The 22168-nt window shown below is 39.9% G+C and overlaps 1 protein-coding gene across 3 annotated transcripts in view; it reads right to left on the reverse strand.

The window, feature by feature from the left end:
* RBMS1 (RNA binding motif single stranded interacting protein 1) overlaps nucleotides 1-22168 on the reverse strand; it is a 183707-nt gene that overhangs the window by 25651 nt on the left and 135888 nt on the right. For all 3 annotated transcript variants that reach the window (XM_056861060.1, XM_056861059.1, XM_056861058.1), the window contains exons 4-6: nucleotides 17755-17846; nucleotides 2928-3085; nucleotides 921-1000 (exon numbers count right to left, since the gene is read on the reverse strand). In XM_056861060.1, coding sequence (XP_056717038.1) covers nucleotides 921-1000; nucleotides 2928-3085; nucleotides 17755-17846 — 330 coding nt within the window. The remainder of the gene's footprint in view (nucleotides 1-920; nucleotides 1001-2927; nucleotides 3086-17754; nucleotides 17847-22168) is intronic.

Consider the following 22168-nt stretch of genomic DNA (forward strand, 5'->3'; position numbering starts at 1 on the left):
TACCTGAATTATCTGAATTTTAATTATGAATGATGATTGATGTATTATGATTTTTCTATGGGGCCTGTTTTTAATCGATTAATAATATTTAAATATAATTTTATTGCTCTTTCTTGTATTTTATGGTATTTATAAGGCTGATTGTGTTGTGAGCCCGCCCTGAGCCCAGCTTGTCAGGGAGGGCGGGATATAAGAGCAATAAACAAACACTAATTGACTATTAACTGTGATTAAAGAATTATATGTGAGTATGGTGGGAGCCCAGTGGTGCAGAGTGGTAAGCTTTAGTACTGCAGTCCAAGCTCTGCTCACGACCTGAGTTCGATCCCAACGGAAATTGGTTTCAGATAGCCGGCTTAAGGTTGACTCAGCCTTCCATCCTTCCGAGGTCGATCAAATGAGTACCCAGCTGGCTGGGAGTAAAGGGAAGATGACTGGGGAAGGCACTGGCAAACCACCCTATAAACAAAGTCTGCCTCGTAAACGTCGGGATGTGACATCACCCCATGGGTCAGGAATGACCCGGTGCTTGCACAGGGTACCTTTACCTTTATGGTGGGCTCCACTGCCCCAAATACTCTTCTTATTTATATGAATTCTCACAATGGACCCTCTTTACTCTGACTTGCTGCCACATCCAAACATAGGCTTGCATCTATGTTAATCAAGTGACTGGCAGAAATTTCCCTAAATTCAGTGGATGAGAAAGCATCGTCGGGATCACTGCCAGCCATGGCCATGATTGAGTAATTAGCAAGTTATATTTGTCTGCATGAATAGATGCAAAGGATTGAAAGGACTATTTGTGTGATCAAGGAAATACCATGTGAACTGGTCCTGGCTATCATAACCACACAAATATATTCTATTAACAAGAACCACCGCCACTTTTACAGTTCAGAAGAATTCAAACAACATACCAGAAACTCCTGGTGGTGTTTTAATGAACTTTCCATTAAAATGGGCAATCACAGCTTCACATTTTTCTGTTGATTCCATCCTGTGTAAAAATAAAACACAGATAATTAAGAATGTATACATGTTTTGCTTTCTATACCTTGTGATTCTGTACTCCCTGTTGGTGACTCCCACTGTATAGCACATCAGTATGCAAACTTTTTTCCTGTTCAATTTGGTGCTTTAGTGCCAAGTTTTGATATCCTGGCCACGCACTGTATTTAGCCCTCAAGTCCTGTGCAGTTAAAACATTATGCATGCATGAGAAGAAATAGGTGGTGTGATTACAAGCTTAGGAGACAGACAGATTTGGAATCAGATCAGTCCTTCATGTCGGATTCACCCAGCCAGTGTTTCCCGCCTCCCTTCAAAATAGTCATATGGAATGAAAACAAACTGGATACCTTACAAAAACGTCCAAATTGGGACAAAACAAAGTTTTGCTAAGTTCTGTAATTACATATGGCAACTAATGAAAAAAAAAAAGAGAAAAATTAGACTCTCACAGCTTATAAAGTACAAATAATGATTATTGCTAACATGCTGTTTCAACCAATAATTTCTGGGTTTTTGTAAAATATCACTGAGTAAATAATCATGCTAGGAAAAGTTGAGGGCAGCAGGAAAAGAGGAAGACCCAACAAGAGACGGATTGACTCAATAAAGGAAGCCACAGCCCTCAATTTGCAAAATCTGAGCAAGGCTCTTAACGAGAGGACATTTTGGAGGACATTGATTCATAGGGTTGTCATGAGTCGGAAGCGACTTGATGGCACTTAACACACACAAGATATTCAACTCAGAAATGTGATTTTTTTTTTTTTGCAATATTTCTACTCTGCTTGTCTCCCCAATGGGGACCTGAAGCAACTACAGAGTTATTTGTCCCAACACCACTCTGTCCTCAAAACAATAACTCTCTGTGGCAGGTTAGGCCTCAAGAGGGGGTGCCTGGCCCAAGGTCACCAAATGAACATTCATAGCAGAGTGGGGATCTGAATTCAGGTTTCCCCACATCCTAGTCCAACACTATAATAACCACTATACCACATTGGCTCTCCCACTGAGGAAATTGAGGGTTAGAAGTATTCTGCACTAAGGTTTGATGACAGTCAACTGACTGCTGACTTAGCTGTGGGCCGTTCCAATCTCATAGACCCGTTGCTTGCTGATAGGGAATGGTTACCTACCAATTCAAAGGTGTCCTACCTTATGACCGCGCAGGATCCAACAATTATTGACTCGGTGGCGAGGTTTTATTTTGTTTGTAATTAGAGAACGTGATTGCTACTCTGCACCATATAATGGTTAACTCAGGATTAAATAACCAAGTAACCAATCTAGGGGGATTTGAATGTTCTTACACAAATTATTTTACAGTAAACTTTACCATATGATACCTGCATACTTTATATCATGATTTTACTGTAAACTCCACTGTACATTTTCCTTTTTAATGCCAATAAAGGCTTTCGTATTCGTTCGACTTAGCTGTGGTAAAATAGTGTTAAGTATTCCATGACTGTCCTTGGGCAGGTAGATTTTTAATTCCAAGGAGCCATTTAAATTTTACCCTGACACCAAAGGCAGGAATGAGGGCTCCTTGATCCTCAGCCCTTCAGGATCCCAAACACACATTATTTATAGGTTTATATTTTAAAGCACTTCAGTAATTGTGTAGGCTGTCTCTGAGGTTCCAGAATAAAAGTCAAGGAGAACTGTCCAGTCTTTTCTATTCTGATCACAGCTAACAATATGAAAATAATAGTTTACAATAGTTCAGAATTTAGCTGTATTTTTTACAATACCAAAGACAACAATGACAAAAGAATTTAACCCCCTAGCACCTTTGTACTCCTTTTTCACAATGAAGTTTGGTCTGTTTTCCATAATTTTTCTTCATTTTAAATAGCATTGCTATTATTTATCAAACAAAGCATTTTTAAAGAAAAAAAGATCTATCATAATACCTTGCAAAGCCAACCCCGCGACTTGTGCCATTGGAATCACGAAGTATTCTTGTAGAGATAACCTGCCCGAAAGGTTTCAGCATATTCTCAAGCTCTTGCTCATCCATTGAAAGTGGCAAATTGGAGATGTATAAATTAGTTGGATCCTGCTCTTGTTGCTGAAAAGCAATTAAAAAAGATATTGCCATTTAGTTTTCCAAGAGGGAAAAACACACCCAACTGGGATTTTAAACATAGAATAGCAACCGTAATCCTCATGAGGCTTACTCTGCTACCGAACTAAAGTGGGTCCCAGCAACACTGCAGCCAATAAACTTTTAAACCTGAAGCATCCAACAACAGTCTCTTATATTGCACTGGGACATCCACGGATCTCCTCTAGAATAATGGTTGTGATTGAATGTATGATTGCATCAATTCATTGCTACTGGCGTTCACAACATGAAGCTCTTCCTTCCTGACAATGTAAGTCATTATTGTATTTACAATTATGTTCAAAGGGAAAAACCAAGCTCAAGGGGGGGGGGGAACCAAGTAAAAGGGAAAAAAATTCCTCCACAATGTTGCAGTTAGAGGTGGAAAGTCCTAGTAGTCAAGCTGCTTATTTTTGTTTTTAACACAACAAAAGAAATTATCCAAGTAAAAGCTACGGTAGTTACTTAGAGACCACGTTACATGAACATTTGAAGAAGGAAATCACTATGGAGATGGCTTCCATCTTAATTTTTAAATGGTTAAGAAGGGGCTTTGTGAAGCAACAGGAAGCACCCCCATGTACACACAAGGCGAAAGGACCCAAATTCATTTTAACTAGGGAAGAGGGTTGGGTAGAGGAATGAACACACAGAAGAGGAAGAATTGGGATGCATCTCTGTGTGTAGCCTCTTCTATTCCCTAAGTGTGGTTTGGTTATTTCCAAACTGGGCCTCTTTTTAAAGGTGACAATAACAACTTGTAACTGGCAGTCATTCATGAGCCCTTTTGATATAGAACTGTCACATCAGTTCATGCATTTCTGGTTTCCAATATAAAATACCACTATGCACAAGCACCAAGTTTGTGTAGGAATTGACGCAATCTGAGCATCCCCATCATTGCTTTGGAAATTCTCTCTGATTATGTCAAAGAATATGAAGTAGGTTTGTTGAAAACACAATCTATACAGACAGATGAAACTCTGTAACAAAAGATTTAGATTTTTATAGCACAAACTCACACATTTTTATTATAAAAAAGATAAAGGTCCCCTGTGCAAGCACCGGGTCATTCCTGACCCATGGGGTGACGTCACATCCCGACGTTTACTAGGCAGACTTTGTTTACGGGGTGGGTTGCCAGTGCCTTCGTTGGGTTCGTTGGGATCGAACTCAGGTTGTGAGCAGAGCTTGGACTGCAGTACTGCAGCTTACCACTCTGCGCCACGGGGCTCTTTTTATTATACAAAAAGAGAAAAATACCAGAGCTCTTAAATGATACACAAACACAAATATGCTTATTGCATTAGATTATCTAGTTTCACAAAACGTTCTGTCTAATATTCCCATTGTTATAGTTCAATTGGAAACAGGATGTCATTGCCCCAATTTACTTCTTTGAGGCCACTGCTCCTTTCTAAAGTTGTTTATAGGGTATCATTTTGCTTATTAACATAGTATCCCAGATCCTCTGATTCCAGATGTCTATTAGAGGTAAGAGTTTTCAGGACACTGACTCCAACGTAGTTGTGGTCAAAAACGTGATTTCTAAAGGCCTATCTAAAATTCGCTCATTTTAACATGAACATTATGGTAGACAGCTTGATTAAAAACTTCTATACATTCTGCACCTGCTTTGAACAGTTTAGCCATAACAGCATGTAAGCAGCACACATTCATTTTGTGATCCATTACACAGGTTATCCCCTCTCTTATAGAAAGTGCATTCTGGTCTCCTTTCCTACATCTAGCATCCTACATTTATTGTAACTGTTTTAAAATTTTGTGGCACCTAATGTTTCTGGAAAGCACATTTATATAACCTGGATTTCAGTTTGCTGAATTCCAAACCAAACTCCCTAGTTAGAAATAAATTTGCATTTTAACCCATTATGGATCCTAGCCAAATTTTAATCAATGTATTACTTAGGCAGCAATACTAAGCAGGCCTACTCAGAAGAAAGTCCTATTTTGTCCGGGGGGGTGGGGGGGCTTACTTCCAGGAAAGGATTCTGAGGACTGAAGCCAAAATGTACCTGATAATTTCATCCTTGTTGAAAGTTGTTGAAAAAGATACTGTACTCTAATTCTCTGTCTTATTGGATGCCTTACACGATGCATATGCCCAAAGGCCAGATTACATTACAGCCTGACCACACACAAAAAGTAAGAGAATACCCATCCCCAACAGTGAAGTGAATCACTGTTTGCAGTCATGTTGTCTACTATGTCTATTTAAGAGGAGGCTAACCTTTACTGATTGTTTCTTTCACATTCTAGTAATCACACTATTTTGCAGTCACATTGTTTATCTGTTCTACATTACCCCATGTGTAGTTAGAACTCTCTACTGCCTGGACTCCTCCTCCTTTCTCAGGAAGACACTCTGGCTGCTATATTACAATAAAGACAACAACAAGAATAAACCTGTGCTGAAAACTGAGCACAAACCTAATGAACAGCACGATGGCTAAAACAGATATATTAATGAAGACCCCCCAAAATAACAAACAATAGTAATCATGCAGAATACATATCCATTAATCATTCAGCAACAACACATATGCAGCTATGAACAAGTAAAGACAACAATAAGAAATTTGATCACTTCGAGTCCATAATAGGAAAATTCCTATGAAGGGAACACGCTCGGCAGACAATCACTTCTGGATATTACAGTGTCATCCAAAACAGACTTATACTCTTCCAAGCCCACTGATTTCATTGGATTTAGAAGTGTCAGCCCTGGTTAGTACTTGAATGGGACATTACCAAGGATGTCTAGGGCTGTTACTCAGAGACAGGGAATGGCGAACCACCTCTGTATGTGTCTTGCCTTGAAAACCCTATTGGGTTGCCATAAATCAGCTGCGACATGAAAGCAAAAAAGCCCAGACTTCATTGGATTTAGAAGGGTTAACTCTGCTTAGGATGGCACTGTTACAGTGCCATCCTAAGCATGTATACTCAGAAGTAAACCTCACTCCCTAGTGTATTTAGGATTGCAGCCTTAACCTCTCTTGAGGGCAGCTTTCTTTCAATAAACATTCACATGATGGGATCAGGATAGATGGCCTGGATCAAACTGTAGCTTTTCCTCTTCTAATATTCTTCTTGTTGTTTCATTCAGTGCAAGTCTTTTTGATGCTTTGTTTTTTTCCTGACTTTGTACCTCCACAGTCTAGCTGTGGAGATGTGATCATCTTTTGTAACCAGTTTTTCCTTCCAGCTGCTTATGTTTCCATTTTGCTTTTCATCTCAGTAAAGCTCCTGCCCCCACTCTGCAGCTTCAGCGGTTTTCTGCCATTTCCCATTTATATTATAGATGGGAAAGGCTTGCAACTGAGCTAGAAACAAGAGTTTGAAACTTTTGTGTGTGTGTAGGAAACCCAGGTTTCTCAAAGCTCCCATTTAATTTAGTTTTCCTCTGCATAGTACCTTCCTAGCTTGTCAAAACTCACTGCCTGGATCCAAAGATTCTGCTGCACGACTAGAATGCACTTCTAACTGCACATAAGATGGGCCAATGACGCACCCATTTCTACCCCTCAAACCAGTTTCTGAACATGGGAAACCAGACATTAGGAAGTACATCCAAGCCTATGTTGATAAATCTTTTCCCCCTGCTTTCCTATCACTTTTATTTGTATTCCAAGCTTCTTCCAAGGAGGTCAGGGCCGCGTACACTGCTCGCCCATTTTATCCTCAGAAATACCCTGTGATGTAGGTTGAAAAAGAGTGACTAGTACAAGTGTGTGTGTGAAGTGCTGTCAAGTGGCAGCCAACTTATGGCAACCTCAGTGGAGTTTTCAAAGCAAGAGACGTTCAGAGGTGGTTTGCCATTGCCTTCTTCCACGTCATGACCCTGGTATTCCTTGGTGGTCTCCCATCCAAGTACTAACCAGGGCTGACTCTGCTTAGCTTCTGAGATCTGATGGGATCAGGCACTGGTACATGGTCATCCATTAAACTACATGGCAGAGCAGTGGTGGTGGTGGTGGAAAGGGCTGTCAAGTCACAGGTGACTCAGGCAACCTATATGGTTTTCTAACTCCCAGGTCTTAGTCAGACATGCTAATATATCACACAAGCTCTCTTTTTCTCCCCCCCCCAGTACCTACAAGGGGCCCTGTGGCGCAGAGTGGTAAGCTGCAGTACTGCAGTCCAAGCTCTGCTCACAACCTGAGTTCGATCCTGACGGGAGTCGGTTTCAGGTAGCCGGCTCAAGGTTGACGCAGCCTTCCATCCTTCTGAGGTCGGTACAGTGAGTACCCAGCTTGCTGGGGGTAAAGGGGAGATGGCTGGGGAAGGCACTGGCAAACCACTCTGCATATATAGCCTGCCTAGTTACCGTTGGGATGTGACATCACCCCATGGGCCAGGGGACCTTTACCTTTTACCTAGTACCTACAATTCTATTATTCATAAAGTTCTATTATTTAATTACATATTACCCATTTCTATATGCGCTACCATTCTCTCTCAGGGAAGAGAAACAATTGTTCAGTTTTTAATGTCATGAGATGCATGGGGCATGAATTTACAGATGTGAATTAAGTACAGTTCAGGGGTTACTATAACAAACCTTTATGAAATGTAAGATCAGAGAGACTTTTGTATGTCTTGGGTCAGAGGGTGGGGTAAAAGTGTAATGAAATAAATAAATAAACCAAAGAGAATCCGGTTAGGAAAGACAGACGCATAAGCGAAGTGTTTGAGGGAATAATGAACCTACGTATAGGATACTGATTATTCAGACTATGTACTATTTGCTTCTGTAAAATAGAAGCGTAGCATGTTTTATGTAGCAAACACAAAAAAGTGGCACATTATAGCACTCACATCTTGCAGGAAGATATCTTGATATTTGGCTTCTGCCACTATAAAGTTAACTTAGAACTAAACCCTTACTTTCAATGTTACAATCTGCTTTCTTATTTGTCTGTTCTCAAGAACAACAAAACCAAGCTAATTCTCCTCTGTATGTATGCCTATTATTTTCCCAGGCGCTAAAGGGATTAAATATCTAACCACCATAAAAGCTTTGTTCATCATTTATAAGAAAAAGAAACAAACAGGTAATCACTTTAATGTAGAAAAACTGGAGATTGGGAGTCCTTCGTGATATAGAACTCCCAGTCATCATCTGAAACTAATTAACAAAAATTCCCTGCGTGGGGAACTGTTCCTAACATGCAAGGGGAAAAAAACCCTTGGCAGAATGATAGGACATCTGTTTTCTCTTGTTCTGCAAAGGCTCACAGTAAACAGACAGCCATTCAGAAACATGTGACTGAAGCTGACGTATGGAAGATCTTCTGTCAGAAGGGATTAAATCCTGAATGTATAGTAGTTAATGTATATTTGCATATTCTAAAAAACCCCAAATCCTAAGTATAAATGTGTAAATCTGGCAACGTCAGTCAAATAAATGTACTGAAATAGCAACATATATATGGCAAAGTATAGCTTTATTTATGTAAAATATTTGTACCCTGCCCTATCTCTTCAACCTCAAGGGAATTTACAAAGGACACAGAAACAGCATAGCCATTCATGAACAAAGTGAATTAGATTTTAAAACTATAAAATTAGTAATCATCATCATCTGTTATTTATATCCCGCCCTTCCCGATGATGCCAGGCTCAGGATGGCTAGCATCAGTATTAAAATCCAAAACAATAAATCCATTGATCAAAGACAATAAAAAGTATACAAAGTTGAGTATTTACTCTAATCTAATTATGGTGCATCAATAATTCCCAGCGGGGAGAGATGTTCCTGCAATGATGGATCAGAACAGTTTGATAGCCATCAAATGCCCTCTGGAATAAAATTGTCTTACATCCTCTACACCCACTCCGGGAGGTCACTGCAGAGAAATGGATCTACAACAGGATAAAGCCCATAATTTAACAGTTGCCACGCAGACAATCCTAAGTGAGGGAACCACCAGGAGAAGGCTGTTTGAAGACTGTAACTCAGGGGTCCTCAATGTGGTGCCTGCTAACACTTTTTATGGTGCTTGCCAAGTGGGTAGGGCCATGTAGAGCTTTTGTCCAGCAAGGCTTCTGATTGGCTATACAGATTTTTTAAGCATTGCTTCGGCGGCAGCTGCCACCACCGCCAAGGAGCAACACCGCAAAACTGAAGTTAAGCTGTGGCAATCACTTTAAGGTTGGCTCTGCCTCCCGAGGCAGCCATTTTGTTGCTGTGCCCACCATGCCATGTCATGATTCCAAATGTGCCCACAGCCTCAAAAAGGCTGGTGACCTCTATTGTAACTGGTGCATGTGAGTATACCAGGAGAAGTATTAAGGGTTATTTGTAGTCAGGATTGAGAAATTATGTTAGTTTGCTAAATGGGTTCCTGCCAAAATAGCGTTTTTTTTAAAACTGGCAACAAGTTAACAGTGTAATTTTAGTGTTTAAACTTGTTTCAATCACTTCTAATGTTTACCCATTCTAATGCCCCATGCACAAAAACTGGAAAAGCAAAACAAAAATGTTTAAAACAAAGATACAGCATGGTGAATTGATCCATCCTATGGTACTTATCTTCTTGAACATCCTTTGCTTCCTTTTTGAAATTGAAGAGATCTCACTCCAGTCTTTGGAAACAAACTGTCAGTTCAAGTCTAGAGGGCTGGCTCCCCCATATCTCCCCGTGAACCAACTGTGGATCTCAACACTGCCACCTACTGAGTGTTCGCTCACTTAAGATGCTGTGTTGACTACCATAGTTCCCACCCTATGGAATGGGCTTCCTGGTGTGAAAGGGGTACCATCTTTACATGTTTTAGGGGTACTACATGCCTATTTTTTTTCACTAGTGTTTTTAACGGGGTTAGGGTACCATGCATTTTTTGGATGGAGGAAGCTGGCTTGGGTTTTTATTATACTTTGTTTTTAAAATTTTGAACTGAAAGCTGCCTACAGTGCCAAAAGTAAAGACTGGTAATGGACCCCCCCATTTGCATTTATTGGCATAGATTTGTGCCCTGTATTATCTTGATTATCTCAGGAAGGTATGCCTTTACTATGAAAAAGCAACACGTTCAGGGGGAAAAAGTCACAAGAAATTCATCAGCTGGAGCTAGGAACATTTAACATGTGCTAAACTGGCATGAGAATTATAATAAAAAACAGTGAACATAAGAAAGGCCATGCTGGATCAGACCAAGGTCCATCAAATCTAGCAGTTTGTTCACACAGTGGCCAACCAGGTGCCTCTAGGAAGCCCATAAACAAGACAACTGCAGCAGCACCATCCTGCCTGTGTTCCAAAACACCGAATATAATAGGCATGCTCCTCTGATCCTGAAGAGAATAGGTATGAATCATGACTAGTATCCATTTCAACTAGTATCCGTGAATAGCCCTCTCCTCCATGAACATGTCCACTCCCCTCTTAAAGCCTTCCGAGTTGGCAGCCATCACCACATCCTGGGGCAGGGAGTTCCACAATTTAACTATGTGTTGTGTGAAGAAATACTTCATTTTATCTGTTTTGAATCTCTCACCCTCCAGCTTCACAGATGACCCCATGTTCTAGTATTATGAGAGAGGGCTGTCCACTCTCTCCATACCATGCATAATTTTTAAACCTCTATCATGTCTCCCCTTAACTGCCTTCTTTCCAAGCTAAACAGCCCTAAGCATTTTAACCCCTCCTCATAGGGCAGTTGTTCTAGTCCTCTGATCTAGGACTAGATCTACAGCCTTCATGGGAGGAGGGGGAATCTCCAGTATAGTTCCCCCTGCTCTTTGAATTATGTTGATTCCACTACAGGTTATGACTCCTCATTTACAAAGGTCAAGATGAACTGGTCTTCCTAACTTTGCTCTGGAATTCCCTTCCCAGGGACATCAAACTTGCCAACCACCCTTTCTATAAATTCTGCTGATGAGTATGGCTTGTATTGAATGCCTCTCATGCCCACTTGCTATAGAACAGAGTTTTAATTGAAGTATTTGCTGTTGCGTAGTTTTTTATCCCTGCTTTAGCTTATTTTAATGTACTGGTTTCAATTAGTCATGCTGTTATATATGCAGGTTGTGTTGAGCACTTTCCCCCTTTATGCAGAACAGTAACTCAAATAGTTGGAAAAAATACACAGCTGTGTCCTATGGATAGATCAATGCATACTTCTCAGACAAGCAATGTTAAATGAATGGAGAAGCTCTCCTGGTGAATCTGCACTGGGAGCACAGAATTTTCCCTAGTGATGGTAACCAGGGATACACGCTTTCGTTCTCCTCTCCACCTTCAAGAAACTAGGAAGGGGCAGGGGAAAGGTAATTTGCCACTGGAGTAACTCAGCATAATCCTAATTTCTTCTTCAGGATTTTTATCCTACCGTTTCTGAAAAGTCTGTAACAAGTTACCGCACTTGTTTATTTATAGCCTGCCTTTCTCACTGAGACTAAAGGTGGATTACAGGATATAAACCAGTGCAAACAGTATAAAACAACCAATGGACAAAGTGCTTGTGGCCCAGAATTCTGTTCCTGTGTCACCATGACATCATGCGTACTTTATTTTAAATTTGTATATTAATTTATGTATTTGTGCTTAAGGCCTCTGGTCAAAAGAGCATGAAATAAAAGGAAAGGGCATCATGCGTACTACCCTTCCTGTTAAGCAAGTTAAGTCGATTTAGTACTCTAAAGGGACATTGGAGTAAAGGCAATCAAACCAAACACTGGGGGAAACCATTACAATTTCATGGCTTGAGAGCCAGGGATAGATACTGAGTTTAGCCAGTCCATCTCTCATGCTGGCCATACTTAAAACTGCCAAGGATGACAATCCTGCACAAAAGATTATCAGGAAGCGCCACTGTAAGGATCCGGGAAGCACTGACCTTAAAGGATGTGCACGATGTGGTATATGTCTGGCCCATGCCACAATGTGCACATCTTTCAAGGCCAACTCTAAGGTCAATCCTCCACTAAACCCCTTCAGCAGGGCTCATCTCTGATCAGCTGTTTTGAAGGGATTTGGACTGAAGGCTATGCATGAGAGAGTCTACAGCCGCTTTGAGCCCAAATGTGAAACTGTCAGGATGAAGGGAAACAAGACCGAGGCCCCAAACTTCCCTTTGGCTTGTCTGACACCTAGTCAGTCAGGACAGCACACATGGACAATTCTAAGCCCTTGGTTGTTGTTTGATAATGGTGACGGTGGTGGGATCTTTGAATGTAGTGACTCCTTCCTTCCATTTCATAAGCTTTAAAGTCATCCACGTGCAGACATAATAATCTCACAAATCATTACAAGGTAGATATTTTCTGCAGCCAAATGTTTTATTGCTTTAATTGCATTTAAAATTGTATTTTAGATTTTTGCTTTGAGTGTGAACTGAGTACTCACTGGTGGTTAGAAGCAGCTGGATAGAAATTACATGCCAGCATGCTTCAAAATTGAATTTTGTAATGATTTTCAGAAAATAACTAAGTTTTAGTGAACAAGAAATCAGGTGTGACTATACTATGAAATTCAAGTCTTGCTTATCAGGCGACATGATCAGAAAGAAAATGCCAACAACATTCATGTTGTCTTCCAATATTTTCACTAAGAATGGAAGTTACAGTAGGGAGTGGTAGGAGTAATTTGGAGTGGTAGGACCCCCCCTCCCAAAATGTCTATTCACATTTGTTTGTTTGGCTGTTTCAGTGTCACTTGGGATTTTATTCCCCCACCCTCCCACGATTGGTACATGAAAACCAACATGTACATGTTGGACAAAAAATGCTCATGTCCTATAACATTATTTTCATTTCCCCTCTGACCCTGGTGTCATAGACAATACTCACAGAGGAACAAGGCAGGAAGTCACCCCTCTCTGCAACTCGGGTTTTGAGCACATTGAGGGAATTAGGATCAAGTGATTCCTGCACTTTTAACTCCACATTGGCCACAGTAAATCTAGTACTGCAAATGTCTGAGCCACACAAGATCCCTCAGTTCAATCTTACTATAGAATTGTTAGCACTGCTGCTGAAAAGCTCTGTTTAAAAAGACAAATGGTGTACCATTCATACCATTCTTAGATCGATGTATGTACAACAAAAGACAGCCTTTGCTTCACAATTATAGTGGCATTCAACTAAGACAAGAAGCGTGGCTGAAAGAAGCCTTTATGTCTTTCCAGATCATGGTACAAGAACATAGTTGAGCAAATTTGAAACAGAGTTTCTTTTCAGTTTCTTAGAATGGAGACATTCCTAAGTGCCTTGGGGACAAGACGACAACCATTTGTACGAAGATGTCATTCAGAGCTTTGTTAAGGTAACAATATGGTGAAGTGTTAGGAGGCTCTAGATCCATTCCATTAGCTTTATTTGAGGTGACCACAACAAGCACCAAGAGCTGGTTATGAAAAATTGAACACAAATTATTACTTTTAATTTCCAATTAGCTTCTTTACATGCACGTCAATTAATACTGAACTCTGTGTGTTTAGACTCCATTTGTACATTATGTTAATATGGATGTGAGGAGGGCTGAGGCAGACACTAGGTCTAGAGATTCATATTGATGGTTCAGGAGTTCATACAACAGGAAGCCAAAGCACAGAGTACTTACCAGGGTAAGTGCTCTGTGCTAGACAATTGGTCTTCTACTCACATTTTACAAAGATCATGCTTTACCCACCATAAAGATTAGTCTATCTGAAAGGAAGAAGCACTTAAGAACACACAATTCAAGCTACCATGACAAATCCCACTAGTAAATCTGAGCTGTACTAAAATAACCCATTTCTAAAAGCACATACATGTATGTTCTCAGATGAGTACTTAAATATAATTACTTGCTAGACACACAATATCAGTAATCTTAGTATTAACAAACTTGCCGTCCTGAGCGGAAATGGCTATCATCTGGAAACCTGACATTTCTCTGTGTTTAATAATTGTTTTCATTAGGAATAGTTCTATTTTGAAGGGGGAAACCCCAATCTTGGGATAGTTTTAAAATCCTATCCATCAAAAAAAGTTTTAAAATCCTATCCATCAAGGTAAAGGTCCCCTGTGCAAGCACCGCGTCATTCCTGACCCATGGGGTTACATCACATCCCGACGTTTCCTAGGCAGACCTTGTTTACGGGGTGGTTTGCCAGTGCCTTCCCCAGTCATCTTCCCTTTACCCCCAGCAAGATGGGTACTCACTGTACCGACCTCGTAAGGATGGAAGGCTGAGTCAACCTTGAGCCGGCTACCTGAAACCGACTCCCGTCAGGATCGAACTCAGGTTGTGAGCAGAGCTTGGACTGCAGTACTGCAGCTTAGCACTCTGCGCCACGGGGCTCTTCAAACTTTTCAAACTATTTGGGTATACACATGCCTTTTCAAACTATTTGGGTATACATAATAGTTTGGGTATACCCAAATAGTTTAAAAAAGCATTCACGGAATTATGGCAATTTCATTAGAATGTGTGTGTTGACTGGACACTTGGTTTTGGGACACGCACACCACTATTTGCCTGGCACTACATCTTGTTGAGCATTAGGTACCAGGTGACTTGTTTGGTCCAGGCTTTCGATTAAGTTGTTTTCCTTCTATGTTCCTGCTGACTACTGAACTGTTCATTCCTTAAACCAATAGTTGGTTTTTAATACTATATCTGCTATGCTATTATCATGTTCTTCCTTTAAGTCAGCTGGGCAGTGTACATGATTCTCCCCTCTTGCATTTTATTCTCAAACTGAGATAGATTAGGATGGAGAGAGAATACTTAGCCCATGTTCACCCAGTTTTTAGGGGTCACTGCAGTTTTGAAGCCAGGTCTACAACATCTATGGTTTTATTGCTGATTGTATAGTATTTTTATGTACTTTTGAATCTCTTTTTAATTATCATCGTTTGGAAGTTTTCCCAGTGGTATTACAGGTTAGTGCAGGATATAAATATTTTTAAAGCTAATTATGAATTCTTTTAAACCCAGATGCAGAAACAGAGATATACCTTAACTTGAGTGAAGCATGTAGTTTGTATTACTACCGCTGTTTATGGCCAGAGGTAAAGATAAAATGTCTCACTCCACAGTCATTTAGACATAGTCGCTACATTTGTATCAGCAGACAGAAAAGGAGAAGGAAAGGGAAACTTATTTACTTCACCGAGAGAACTAACTGACTAGGGTTGAGCTGTTTGTGGCAAGCGAAGAAAGCTATGGGAAGAGATTATATTTTTGTTGTAGAGAGAAACATTCAGTAATGTCTCCCTATCTGAAGTCTACAGTTACAGCAGTAGACACAGGTGAGAACAAGACATCCCATCAACAATACATATCATTAGACTGCATACACATTTTTATCATCTCAGTTGCCCTTTTATACTTTGACCTTATGGATTTAGGATGATTACGCTTTTAACCCTCTAATGTAGACCAACTAGGAAATGTGCATATTTATAGCTGAATCCAGAGACAATGTTGGTAAAAATCCAAACAAGCTCCACAGCAATTTTTAATTCCACGGGAGGGGCAAAAGGCACTCCTCTACTCATATACTTCAGAATACCTTATCTGGGAGGAGACCTCTCCAAGTTTGGGGGCATCACTACAATTTTTGGAATACACACAGTCTCGCTTTTCGTACCAATATTCACCCGAAGAATTCAATAGCACTCAAGCCAAGCGGGCAAGAATTCGTTTTTGCTTTAAGCTTCATACGGTCACATACATATATTATATATTATGACACCACCAGCCATTAACACACAGAACTACAGAATAAGCACACACTAGGAAAGACTCTACTTAAGCATGTGTGCATGCATGTGATACAATGCGTACTGAGTCACTAACACATGGCTTTCATTCTGCTGCCCTGGAGCTCATCCAAGGACATTTCAGGTTATTAGCTCCATGGTTTCTCACTTTAGAAACTGGAAAAATAGTCTCAGTTGAAGAAAAGAAATTCATCCATGCCCACAAAACTCTCAATGATAAACAGTTCTGATACTAGAAAGACTGCTAGGTCTGTTTCCCATTATTATTCAAAGTTGTTATTGAAAAGTTTGGCAGGATTAATTTTAGGAACTGCAGAGTTTCTGCACAAAATAATGCCTATCTTGTCAACAAGGGATTCAAATAAAACAGCTCTTTTAACAAAATACTAAGAGGGTCATTTAGTGTCAACTAAGGCAATAATTATACATTTATTTGCATTATACCTACTCTTTCTATACCATTCAGATGGTGCACAATTAAAAGTGTAGCAGTCTCAAATAACTTTGCCTACTGCCTGGAAATGTGGGAAACCCTTGGAAAAAATCATGCAATGATAGAAGCATTTTTTCCAGTTATATCCAGTTTACAGTTATGTGAAAATGGCAGGGAATTTCTGTTTAACTGTCAGATAGTTGTGCTTCACATTCTTTTAGTGGTCTTTCCATCACTTTACACCCATTAAGTTCAGTAAAAGATTCGCAATATTCCTTTGAATGGCAAGCATTCCGCAGATTACATTGGTGTGCTTATTATTTCCGAGAACTTCCCTCTCACTGACATCAGCTTTGAAGTCTCTTAAGACTATATTTCTGAACAATCTCATTTTGGAGTAGTGTGTTATCTCCATTTCTTAGCCCTAATCCTCATCAAAAAGTTGTTTTTAATTTGTGGCTATTATGCTTATAATGCACATGGCCTAAGTCAATGGAGCAGTCTTTGAAAAAATGGGAGAAGGTAAAAAGGCTTTGCTGAGGACAACTGCACTGTTGATCTTGTCAGCAAAACCAATAACTCAGTAAAAAGAGCAAAGCAGCCCAGTTTCAACTTTTGCCTGCTACAGGATAGTCCATCTTTCACTGTTCTACAGGAAGATTTTGAGGACTTGGTGAATCATCATTGTCGTCATTAAGTTAGTTTGTATTTTTTCCAGCATGCTCAGTATGTCAGCTAAAAGTAGTAAGTTGTCCTTAGGCAAATGTTCAGAAATTCTTCAAGCACACTACTATGAATCTATGCTAACCAGGCTTAACTCACCCAAGAGGGGTACTGTCAAAGGTTATACTTGCCTGCTGTATTATGCCTTGACCCATGAACAGAAATTTCTTAATGCTAATAATGAAACAGACCACCAAGTACGACATGAATGGTCCAATTGGGAAACACTGCTTGTTATCATTGATTTAGTGCCAGCTACACGTAAAACGCTTATAGATGCAGGTTATCACCAGTATGGACAGATTGTACAATCTGAAGACTCTTCTGGTGACTCTCGGTAATAAACCGTGCCATATGTAAGCTGGCTTGTTATTATGGTTTATGAAGAGTTTTAATTCACTCAGGCTTGAAAATGATTGTATTTAAATAAAAATTTCAAAACCCTGTAATTAATTTTATTGGGAGCAAGGTACTTAAGAAATATCACCTGAACTCAACATAAACTTACCTGAATGGCAACTCTGAGACAGTGATTATGTTTTTATTTATCTAATGATATTTGCTGCTGCGAGATGTGTTGGTGGGCACAGACGTTTTGTACTAACGGGGGTTTGATTCGCTGTCTAAATTAATAAGCCCCAGTTTGCCAAATGGCACTGCCCTTTGCAGCCACCGAGATGGCTCCAAAGGGAAATGCCTGGATTTCTTTCAAAGGCCACAGTACATTTAGCTTACCTTTGCCATCTGTGCTTGCACTCCACTGGCCTTCAGAGCAGATACTGCTTTCTGAGCAGCTGCTGGACTGTCAAAGTCTACAAAACCATAACCTGAAATTTAAAAAAGTGCTTATTGACTGGCAAAACAAGAATAGTCGACATTCAGTTTCCACTATACCCCAAAACTTCGTTCATGCTTTACAATACATACATATTTAGTTTTATACATCCTGTGAAATTAAGGCTCAGGAAATGGTGAATTACTCTAGACAAAGGAGCAAGCTTAGCTAAGTGGGGCAGTCAACTTGGCGTCCCTTCATCCAAACTGTGTGTGTGTGTGTGTGAAGTGCCATCAAGTCACTTCCGACTCATGGTGACCCTATGAATCAATGTCCTCCAAAGTGTCCTATCCTTAACAGCCTTGCTCAGATCTTGCAAACTGAGGGCTGTGGCTTCCTTTATAGTCAATCCATCTCTTGTTGGATCTTCCTCTTTTCCTGCTGCCTTCAACTTTTCCAAGCATGTTTGTCTTTTCCAGTGACTCGTCTTCTCATAATGTGTCCAAAATACGACAGCCTCAGTTTAGTCATTTTAGCTTCTAGGGTCAGTTCCAAGCTTTATTTCATTTTAAAGTCAACTTACTCAACTAGTCTAAGAAGTCTATTTTATGTACCTACAACGTTCTCATGACTAGTTAGTTATAGATATGGAAATACAGATATATGAACAGGAGACACCAATACCCTTTACTTATTTAAAACACGTATATACCACCTCTCCAGAGTCTTGGTCAAGGCAACTCTCAAAATAAAAGATAAAATCATAAAAACAAACATACAATCATTAAAAGCCAGCCAATAAAATCCAGAGGCATAAGCATATACACAAAAGCTTTAACTTGGAGCAGTATCCCCAAATTCCTGCTGGAGTTCCTTATTAAAATTGGTGGTGGAAAGTGCCATCAAACTGAAGCTGACTTATAATGACCTTGTAGGATTTTCAAGGCAAGAGAAATTCAGAAGTGGTTTGCCATTGCCTGCCTCTGAGTAGCAACCCAGGATTTATTTGTTGGTCTCTTATCCAAATATTAGCCAGGGCTGACTCTGCTTAGTTCTGATGAGATCAGGCTAGCCTGGGCCATCTAGATCAGAGCTATTAAAACTGCAAGCATGTTAGCATTTGATTTGTTTTGTTTAGCAAGAATCAATGTATTGCCCACAGCCATTTTAAGAGAGTGCTATTCTAAAAAGCCCTACTCCAAGCGTCTGTGTGGATGTGGAACTGGTTCTATCGAAACCATCAAGCATGTCTTATTTTATTGTAGAAGCACTTAAGAACCCAGCTGATGAATCCATTAATTCCTGATACAGACATGCCTGTAGCTAATAAGCTACAATTTATGCTGGGTGGTTGTGATCCAACTATCACAGTTCCAGTAGTTAAATTTATTTTGGGTTTATCTGACTTTAAGAGACATGAGGATAATTCAGAGAACATATATACAATTAAATAAATTATATAAAATAAAATAATTTTAACAATTCTGCCCAGTGGTTAGCTCACAGCCTGTTGGCTAGGAGCTGTACCATTAAAGGAAGGATTTGATTTGTTTATTCTGGTATATCTAATCCTATACTAGGCCCCAAGACTATTTGGGCTTTAGCTTGTGGGAAGGCCAACTCAGCAGTGTCCATGAAAACTCTTTCCTGTATATGTTGTTAACATGAGGAAACCTGTAGCTTGAAAACAGTTATTTACAAAATATATATCCCCTTCCGGCCCAGTCAGGGCATCCAAGGCACGCTAACAATCAAAACAAAGCATTACAAAAATAAATCATAAAACGTAACACAAAGCTGAGGGGTCACTGAGGGAACACCAGATGAAATAAAAAAGTCTTCACCCACTGATGGAGGACAGTGATAAAACAAGACAAAACAAATATCCCTGGGGAGGGAGTTGCATAATTTTGGCACCATGACCAAAAGGACCCTCTTACAACAGGAGGCCTTCTCGGTTGTGGTGCCAAAGCCATGGAAATCCCGCCCCAGGGATATTCGTAAAGACTTTTTTTTGGGGGGGGGGTTAAGTATCATGTTGCTTAAGAAGTTATGATTCTTATTTGAATATGGTTGTTTAGTACAGAATTCACCATTATAGGCTAGGCACAGTAGCCTATAATAATTTTCCATTCATTGCCAATAAGGTTGTAGCCTTTATCCATATATAAATGGAAATTTATTCACCATAAGGGTAATGGTCAAATAACCATTTTTCCCTAGGGGCTTTGCTATCCTGATACACAGTACAGTGTCATCACAAGGGGTGATGCCCTTAACCAGAGGGGTGTATTTTTTGCCAAGGGCCTTTTCTATATTTCTGACTTCACAATTCACCTCAACTAGTTACGCTGTCTCCACAGTTGGATACTATTCCCGAGGTTTAGGTGAACTTGTACATATTGTTAGGAACTTATCAACATGCGTTTTGTTTTTAAAATGTCCTTGCTCTTGTTTTTAATTTTGTTTCCCTTGGTAACAGATTGTGGAATTGTGTATAGCACCTTGAACCAATAGGAAAGATGGCATAAAAACATTTAAAACAAACCAACAGCTGGACTTAAGGAGAATCTGGTAATCTTTACAGCCATTGCAATGACAAAATGGGTATGGAAGCAATGACAAAATGGGTATGGAAGTATACAAACACACACACACAAATTCTTTTGCAAACTGTTTTTTTGTCCTTGATCATTGGTAGTTGCCAGGGTGCTTTAACCTTTAGACTATCCTCTCCTCTGTCCACATTAGGGTTGCCAGGTCCCTACTGGCTACCAGTGGAGGATGGGTGGGTAGGCTTGCCAGATCCAGGTTGGGAAACTCTTGGAGATTTATGGAGCCTAGGGAGGACAGGGACCTCAGTGGGATATGATGCCATAGAGTCTACTTTTCTCTTTCCAAGAGAATTGATCTCTGTAGTCTGGAGTTGGCCTGTAATTCTGGGGGATCCCCTGGTCCCACCTGGAGACAAGGATCCCTAGTCCACATTTGGAAAAGTAATAAGAGCTGTGAACCCACATGCAGTAGCAATCAATGCTCTTGGTAACATATGAGTTAGTCTACAACACAGCACACTTTCTACTTTTCATATTAAAATGGACATAAGCTATTACCTCGCGCTATTTTAGCAAGTATAAGTTTCATAGGAACCTGAGAACTCTTAGCCTTTTCACAGAAGCGTGGAGCCCTCAGGAGTGAACAGGCACATTAAAAGAGAAAATAAAATTGCATCCAAAGTCTTTAACACTTGAATACAGGAATCAGCCCATTCCCCCCTCAAATTTGTCATGATGATATGCAGATGGCATCTGTTCCACACAGCAATAAAAGTATGATGATTAGACAAGGCTTTCTGGGTTAAAATATTTCTAACATGGACTTAGTTCCAGAGCAAACTATATGCTTTAAAACTGCTGATGAATTTCTTCTGTATAAGAGTGAAATTTGACAGATTATTTTCCAACTCTTCTGAAGGCTTAACTGTTACATTTCGTTGAACTTTTATGCAAAATACTCCCAGCTCTCAGGGGGCAAAATGCAAATATTTGACATTCTAACGAACAACACTGGAAAAATATGGAGGATAATGAGGGGAAAGCCCAAAATAGGGATAACACCTTAATTTTAATTTAACCAACTCCCTTCTGTTCCCACATATACATCCTCTTCTCTGCTAATTAATGCATTTAAATATTATGTATGGCTCTAACATGAAACAGTGTGAACAAATGTAAAATTAAAACAGCATTGCCTTTGAGATTAAATCTGTCTTTACATGCCCTGGAAACACTCTGGACTTCTTGCCACCAACCTCTGAATAAAATATTTGCATTCAATTAATGATGAGCTTTAACTTTCCTTGTTCCTGCCTGCCAACTTTGCCCCTGTTGGGGGGGGGGAAGGGGGAGGAATCAATGACTACACTTCTAAATTGGCAGACTTTGCTTAGAAATTCTCCTCCCTTGTTTGGAAAGAAGAGCTGAAACCTGATACATCACTGTTTGCCATTACATTTCTACCCACCACTCACTTTGTTGGGAAGTGATCTAATCATAATTACACTGCATGCTGAAGGTCACCAAACTAAATTAATGTACCCAGCGTATCAGAAAGAAGTTTATTATTTTTTCTAACTATAATTATGTCAGGGAAAATGAACCCCTTTCCCCTTGTTCTATTATATTCAAAAAAAGAAACAGAACACAAACATAATTAGGGGACTGGAACATGCAATTAAGGACTGCTTAACACTAGTCCATTCTAATTAATAAAGCCAATTTACACAATATGTAATCTTTTCAGATACTTAGTGCAGTCAAATGGTCTTTTGTAAAGAGTTCCCTTCTTGGCAGGCAAAGGAGGACAAAACGTTTT

This window comes from Euleptes europaea, chromosome 15 (assembly GCF_029931775.1).
Source record: "Euleptes europaea isolate rEulEur1 chromosome 15, rEulEur1.hap1, whole genome shotgun sequence".
Lineage (NCBI taxonomy): Eukaryota > Metazoa > Chordata > Lepidosauria > Squamata > Sphaerodactylidae > Euleptes > Euleptes europaea.